We start from the raw sequence: 8380 nt of genomic DNA on the forward strand, positions 1-8380 counted from the left end.
TCACTTCCCGAGGCTCACAGCCAGAAGATGCCGGACAGGTGAAATAGTAAGGACTTGGAAGATGGACGCCGGCGAAGATTTAGACTCGGTTAACTGCCGGACACTTTTGATTAGCGATGTCGAAAATGTAATGAATGTATTCCGGTTTAAATGGAAATTCATCCGGTTTGCAAACAAATCATCTAGTTATTTGTTCAAACTACGATTGTGATGTGTCCAGACGGATGGTGCATATAGGATAGGATGACCGAGTCCGGTATCATGCATCCGCAGACGAATAATGTGTCTGTTTCCGTTTTGGGGATAGAGATGCCCTAAGCAAAGCAGTGTGTCCATCCTCCAACCGACGTCATCTCATCCCATAGCCTTCGCCTCTATATAAGCTCTGCCCCCTCTTCCCTCCCCTTTGCACCGTCGAATATCGATCACCGTTGACGATCGAAAGCTAGCCAATCAAGGCAAGCTGAAATAGCTAGGTAGCTAGCAAGCATGAGTGGCGTGTGGGTGTTTGAGGGCGGGATGGTGAGGCGGGCGGACAGCGAGGCGCCGGGCGCGGGCGGGGCGGCGCGGCCGGGCAAGGTGCTGGTTCATGTGCCGAGCGGCGAGGTGGTGAGCTCGTACGAGGTTCTGGAGCGGCGACTGCGGGAGCTGGGGTGGGAGCGCTACCTCAACGACCCCTGCCTCCTCCAGTTCCACCAGCGCTCCACGGTGCACCTCATCTCCGTCCCGCGCGACTTCGCCCGCCTCAAGCTCGTCCACATGCACGACGTCGTCGTCAAGACCCGCAACGTCTTCCAGGTCCGCGACGCCTGAGTAGCTTGCATGCATACCTGCTTTGTGTAATCTACCACCGTACCGTACGTTTGTGTTGCATGTGTGAGATCGAATTGCGAGGGAGTATATGTAATAGCGCGTGCGTGTGGCTTGCCGGTCTGCATGTGTGTATACCTCAATAAGGCTCCGTCAACAGGGAACTCCGGCCTACTCGTTTGGGACTTTGGGTTGTTTTAACTGTTTCTTCGGTTTTGCTATTTCTGAGGTGCCTGAAATTTTGTTTTGTGTCAGTTAATTTTCTCCTTCTTCCTGCCCTCTTGGCCGGACCTCGTAGGAGAAGAACTAGCCCCACCATCCATCTAGAGTGAAGCCATGGTCCCGCAACTCCATTATCTATCTTAGTGGTGGGGGTGGAGGAATTGCATGGGATCGTTGAAGGTTTTCATCTGTGGTGCCGGGATTACAGGGATGCCGGGGCGGTGACCAGCAATCGCAGTGGGGGGAGGTTGTGGGAGGGTGGGGCGGCGTGGCGGTGCGCGTTAGCGCCCACCGGCCGCGGGGGTGGATGCTGGCGACGGTTGATGGATCAGATCATGGCTCGAGGAAGAAGGCGATTAAGAGGAAGAAGATGACCTGTGAGCCATTAGATGCAGGTCGGACGGTCATGAAACAAGGTGACTGATGCAAACGGTTTTTTGAGGCACCTAATGTTTAGACGCTCCCTTGTTTCTTTCCGACCGTCATCAAATTACCCTTCAATTTGTCAAATATTACCCCTCACCACCAATGGTAAGTGAAGAATGGGGACGTGAAGTTTCTACACCCGGGCTCAAATGCTCCTGGTGTGAATAGTTAAATTCATAAAATAGAAAATAAAATCAAAAAAGTTCTGAAATTTTTGTTGTGCATGCAAAGTTTTGTCACGAAATGACATTGGTGGATGATAAAAAAACAAAAACAAAAACGACGCTCTAGTGCGCGGGAGGAGGTTCCCATCTTCTGCCTGACCCAGTAAAACTTGATCGGATGGCGAAGAAGCAAAAGCGGAGGGGCGAGGCCGCTGGTGCATGGGAGGAGGTTGCCCAGCGGGAGGCTCCGGGGGCAGCCGCAGCCGCTGCTGATTCTGCCACGCCAAGGAAGAGCAGGCGACGGGTCGGCGGCGCCAGGCCATGTATGCGCCACAAGCGCTAGGTCCACTGGAGCATGCGCAACAAGAGAAGCAGCTCGACCACCATTGTTGGGCAAGTCAGATGGTTGGCCATAGCAGAGAGAGTGGTGCTGCTCAATGGACGAGGTCGGCGAATGGTGCGGCGATGCTGGCTGGCTGGCTAAGCTGATGACAACGCGAGCGTTGGGTGCTCAACCGATACGCATTCGTCTATCAGGTATTCTTAATTTTCTGTAAAAAAAAGTACAGATCCGGAGGTGGTGGTACTTCAATCCAAAACGTACTGACAATTTTCTATGAAGCTTTATTAGATATTGTGCTGAATATTTTGTGTGAGGATATCATATGTTATTGAAATTTGGATACTTACATGAGTGAAATCCTTTCTACAGGAACATGAACTTCTGTTTGAACTGATTTTTATACTCCCCAACAACAAGATCAAACTATCGTATGACTTCTCTGAATTTATGCAACTTATTTGTTTCTAATCCCATGCCAGCAGAATTCATCTAAGGTGTTTTTTAAGAAAGAAGGCATCGTTGTGAGCAATGATAAGACTCACCTGACGCGTGGGTAGGATAGCCCGATTGAGAAGTTTTTGATGCTTGAACATCGCGATATTTAAAACTTGCAGATATCTCATGTGATGGCTCCACAAGAACATTCTCCTTTTTATCGGTTCCTAAAAAATATACCCCCCATGTGTGTGGAGTGTGTTGTAGTTTTCCACAGAAATAGAAACAATATTTTTTATGAGACAGGAGACGAAGCGCTCGGTGAGCAGGACCCAACATCCTGATTCCTGTGCCTTGACTTTGAATACACCTGCAATCTCCGACCAAGAACATTCCTTTGTCATGGAGCCCAGCGGGGGCGTAGATACGGATGAGGAAGACGAGGTCAGCAGTGCGTTAGCAAAACGCAGGCGGACAGATCCTTAGGTGGAGATCATGCTGTAATGGTGTGTATTCTGGCGTTGAAAAGTCTTTGCACGCACAAAGGTCTGTTCTAATAAATGATATTAGTATTTAATCAATCTTGTGTGTCGATCATCAGGCACCCGTAGGGATCAGATCCGTTTAGAGCAACTCTAGTCTATCCCTAAAAAATAGATGAGTACTCGGCCGAGTAAAGCTTACTGGAGTATTTTACTCCACTAACTTTTGGCCGGTCCTAACCGACCCTCTAAATATAACAGAGTATAATTTTATTTTATTTCAATTTATGCAATTATAGTTTACATTGCAACTACATATCAACAAACATATACTTCCTGCGTTCTAAATTACTCGTCACAGAAATGGATGTATCTAGAACTAAAATACATCTAGATACATCCATACCTACGACAAGTAATTCGAAACGGAGGGAGTAGAAACAAAACATAAATACGAAGGTTCAAGCAAATCATGAATATAGCTTACATACCGAATTTAAAGTTTATAATGAATTATTCAAATTTAAACAGACCAAATGGTTCAAATGTTGCAAATAACATGTCAAAGTACAACTAGGAAGTGCTATGAAGCTGCCAGTGATGCTCAACAAGATTTTGTTGGAGCTGGTTATGAACTTGTCGGTTATCGATCCTATGATGTGCTTCAAGGAATAATTGGATCTTATTTTGATCATACTCTGGCTCAACAGGAGTCTCCTTATGCCAAAGTTCTCAGGCAACAAGTCATGACCATGTTATGCAAAATGACGAACAATTGCAAAGCGCTTTTGAAGCACACTAGAGGCTCTGTCTGCATCTTTCCAAGCTGCTTCTTGACGTTGGGCAAAGTGAATATTTATGTTATCTTTTGGACCCAAATTTTTTTGACTAGTGTGGCCCATGGGGATAGATGCTATATCTGCAAGGTAGTAACCCACCGTGTATTTGTGCCCATTGACTATATAATTGCAAGGAGGAGCATCTTCTGAAATAAGCCTAGCAAACAGTGGTGATATCCACAGCACATTCAGGTCATCGGCCGAACATCCGTATGCCAAAACTTGAACAGCCGCAATCCACTTCATCAGAGGGCTTGCAGTTATCTCTCCGCATGCATTCCTTCTAAGCTTGAACCAATCATCATACTTCTCAACGACTTTTGCAATGGTGAGAAAAAGACTTGTGTGCATCCCAAAGCGCCAGTGAAGTACTTCTCCGATAGGTTGGATTTAGATCAAAGTAATCTCTCATGATCTTTACCTAGCCCTTCGCTCTATCATGGTGAGTTGTATGTAGCCAAACTACGATGGTCTCCTCGGCTGCTGAATATCATAATTGAAAATCATGGCAAGAACAGTTTCAAATTCTTCGTCGTCTTCTTCCTCTTGGGATGATGATGAGTCCTCGAAGATCATCTTTCTCAACCTCTTCATCTTTAATTCAAACGGCTCGTTTCAAATCTACTGTAAACAAAATGACACAAAAGAAAAAAAAACTCACCTAGGTAAACCATCGAACACTTGCAAGGCGGTGGTAATGCACCGATCGGCCGGCGACATTTAGGCCAAACCACCGGGCGACGATGCATGGGAATGACCTGGAACGGTGTGTAAGCACGGTCAGATGTGACCGCCACCAACAAGGAAGAATATTTGAGAGCAATCCGACAAATCGGTTAAGCCGACGATGACGTTTCACCTTGATTCCAGCGATAACGATGGCCGGGGAAGGTCTCGGACTCGAGCAGAAGGGCGGCGAGGGCCAAGGGAGGTGACGAGGTAGCGACAGGGGTGGCAGACGGTCGCCAGGAGGTGCGCCGGTAAAGTGGTAGTAGGGGTGGGGAGGCGCGAGAGGGGTCAAAATTTTTACTTCGTGTGGTCGCGGCCGAGCATATTTAGGCATTGAATAGGAGGTGGAGTATAATTTTTACTCCACTTTTGCTTTAGGGTATCGGCTTGGTGCCGGTTAGAGGAGTAAAATGAAAATTTTCCTCCTCTATAGCTTTTAGGTGATATGCTAGATTTGCTCTTAGTTGGTACCCCCGCGTCGCCCGCTCTAGCGACTCGGGTTCGACTCCCAGTGCCACTGCGTAGCTTCCCCCTCCCCTCCCTCACCGTCACCGTCGCCTGAGGCTAGCGCTAGGAAAGCTCGAGCTGCGGTCAAGGAAGGTGGCGGCAGGGCCTATGTTGCTCCGCCTCGGTGGACCTGGGCCTGGCGTGGTAGCTGTGGCGGCCAACATCGCTGGATCTGGTCGCTTCCTCCTCTGCCCTACTAGGTGTGCTTCCCATATAGTCTTGGGCCGCGTTATTGGCTGCAGGTCATGGTTTGTGTTAGGATAGGTCATATTGACATGTTAAGTCAAGACTTAGCACATGCCTTCACAAGATTCCCTCCCAACGGCAAGAAGTGCTAGTGTAGCACTCTAAGTCCTTAACCTTCGTGCCAGACCGTTTTGTTTGTGAAGGAAGAGCCACATTAAAATTGTGTATTGGGTATTATGCAACAACCTTTACTGGTTCCTGGCTATCATCGTATCAGTACTATACCATGTGGCTTGGCATTGTTCTTGAGCTGTTCTGGTGGATGGGCCCTTGGAGGACGGGAACCTCCCCAAGAAATGGATGGCCGATGTGTTTAGAGAAGGCTCGATATTTCTAGTCACCATTGTTATATTATACAGATGTCCCAGAGGTCCAAGGCAGACAGTCCAATCGATCCTCAGATGACCTCAACATATTCGAGTGGATCCCGAGGAGGAGGAGGAGGGCTCAGAGAATGAGCTAGAGTATAGTCTAGCAGGTTGGGGCATGAACAAGGACCCCGTCGCTATGGAGATTTTCGAGCCGGTCCTTTTGCGGCACTCACCCTCGTCTTGGCCATACCGGTGATGGGCATGCTCATCAGTCCGGTCATGGGGCATGCTCGCCAGTCCGGTGAAGATGCTCATGGCTTTCATCATCGCCCCATTTGGGGCTGACCTTGGCCAAGGTTGCTCGCTGGTTTCCTGCAGGTGCTGCCCAAGGCTCCCCATCGCTAGTGCACCCAAAGCCAAGCCTTCGGGTTCACCTCGTCGGCGCACATCGAATAGTATATGGTTTTAGCTAAGTGCATTGGTCTCTGCATGGTGATCAACATGCTCTATTCCAAAGCATGATTTTAGCACATATCCTCCAGATTCGTGTAGGCATGGGAGACTATAGGCCTTACTGGCTAAAATTTCTCTAGCCTACCTAAGCTCTTCTTTGGCGCTTCCCGGGATGACCGTGGATTCCTTGAGACTGTTCGTTTGATTCTTCACTTCTTCAGCCAACCCGATATTATCAACCTTCAGCTGGCCAGATTCGGCCTGGGCTCTTCCCATTTCTTGTTGAAGCAGGCCAGATGTCTCGGGCAACATTGCACACTTCTTGTTCTTGCACAAGTTGGGCTGCTGTTTTTCGGGCTTCCACCTGGATGACATGGATCTGCTGGTAACTGGAATTGAGTTTGGTCGGCAGGATGGAAATCCTCTGTTCAACTTCTACAACCATGTTTGAAGTGGTCAACACAAATATTATTTATGTAACATATCAACAATGTTGCAATGGGAACAGTTGAGCTTACTGATGGGGGCTTTCGGAGATATTTTCATCAATCTTCTTGGTCTCACCAAGTACGGTCTTCAGTCATGCTATCTCTTTCTAAAGATGCATGCTGTCCTGAGCTGCAGCTTGTGCAAAAACGAATTTCAAAGTTAAAGGAAGGTTATCACGGATAAGGCCTCTTGCTAAAGATTTTGATCCTCAGACCGTCCTTCTCAACCTGGTCTGAGTCTCGGGAGATACTGGATCCTCGTTAATTTAAAGATAGTAAGTGTAACTCGATAACCCACAAGTATAGGGGATCGCAATAGTTTTCGAGGGTAGAGTATTCAGCCCAAATTTATTAATTCGACAAAAGGGGAGCCAAATAATATTCTGAAGTATTAGCAGCTGAGTTGTAAATTCAACCACACCTGAAAGACTTAATATCTGCGGCAAAGTATTTAGTAGCAAAGTAATATGGAAGTAATGGTAACGGTGGCGAAAGTAACAACAGCAGTTGTGTAGTGATTGTAACAGCAGTAGCAACGAAAGTAACTTAGCAAACATCAATATGTGAAAAGCTCGTAGGCAATGGATCGACAATGATAATTGTGTCGGATGATATTCATCATGTAGCAGTCATAACCTAGGGTGACACATAGCCAACTCCAATTCATCAATATAATGTAGGCATGTATTCCATATATAGTGATAATTTCTTATGGAGAAGAACTTGCATGACATCTTTTGTTCTACCCTCCTGTGGCAGCGGGGTCCTAACGAAAACTAAGGGATATTAAGGCCTCCTTTTTAATAGAGAACCGGAACAAAGCATTAGCACTTAGTGAATATATGAACTCCTCAAACTACGGTAATCACCGGAAAGAATCCCAATTATTTTCACCTTGCGGGTATGCGGATCATAACTCGTAATAGGTGTCTATAACTTCCAAGATAGGATCAAGAACACAAATATATTCATGAAAACATAATAGGTTCAGATCTGAAGTCATGAAACTCGGGCCCTAGTGACAAGCATTAAGTATAGCAAAGTCGTATCAACATCAATCTCAGAACATAGTGGATACTAGGGATCAAACCCTAACAAAACTAACTCAATTACATGATAAATCTCATCCAAACTATCACCGTCCAGCAAGCCTACAATGGAATTACTAACGCACGACCATGAGCATCATGAAATTGGTGATGGGGGGTTGGTGATGATGATGGCGATGAATCCCCCTCTCTGAAGCCCCGAACGGACTCCAGATAAGCCCTCCCGATGAAGAATAGGAGGTGGCGGCGGCTCCGTATCACAAAACGTGAGAATCCTTCTCTCCGATTTTTTTCTCCGCGAATAGGTACTTATAGAGTTGGAATTAGGGTCGGAGGAGGTCCAGGGGGCCCACAAGCACTCTAGCCCCCCCCCCCCGAGGGGGGTGCCCCCCCAGGCTTGTGGCCTCTAGGTGGACCCCTCTGGTTGATTCTTTCGCCAATATTTTTTATATTCCCAAAATATTCTCTGTAAATTTTCAGGTCAATTCGAGAACTTTTATTTCTGCACAAAAATAACACCATGGCAATTCTGCTGAAAACAACGTTAGTCCGGGTTAGTTCCATTCAAATCATGCAAGTTAGAGTGCAAAACAAGGGCAAAAGAGTTTGGAAAAGTAGATACAATGGAGATGTGTCATAACTCTGAGGAGATTTGACCCTAATGTCGGTTTGCCAAACCAACCTAAGTCTTGGGAGCTAATGCACATCGGTTTGATCTAAGTTTAAGTTCTAAGAGGAGGATGCTGATCCTCATGCAACTTTTAAACCCGGATTGAGTATTGGGGGCTACTGGATAATTGGTTTTTACTAAACAAAGCTAACCCCGAGGAGTATTTTTGATCATGAGGGCGGCCAATCTGTCCACCCCGAGTTTCG

The 8380-nt window shown here is 46.8% G+C and overlaps 1 protein-coding gene across 1 annotated transcript; it reads left to right on the forward strand.

The window, feature by feature from the left end:
* The first annotated feature begins 424 nt into the window (after nt 1-424).
* LOC119319049 (flowering-promoting factor 1-like protein 4) lies at nt 425-1070 on the forward strand. The gene has a single exon (XM_037593573.1). It carries the CDS (start codon nt 490-492, stop codon nt 811-813), a length of 324 nt encoding a protein of 107 aa, XP_037449470.1. The 5' UTR covers nt 425-489; the 3' UTR covers nt 814-1070.
* Nucleotides 1071-8380: the final 7310 nt, after the last annotated feature.

Source organism: Triticum dicoccoides, chromosome 6A (assembly GCF_002162155.2).
Source record: "Triticum dicoccoides isolate Atlit2015 ecotype Zavitan chromosome 6A, WEW_v2.0, whole genome shotgun sequence".
In the NCBI taxonomy this organism is placed as follows: Eukaryota; Viridiplantae; Streptophyta; class Magnoliopsida; order Poales; family Poaceae; genus Triticum; species Triticum dicoccoides.

What these genes read in the sequence shown, in the direction of transcription:
- LOC119319049 (XM_037593573.1), top strand. Translation starts at nt 490, where the DNA reads ATGAGTGGCGTGTGGGTGTTTGAGGGCGGGATGGTGAGGCGGGCGGAC.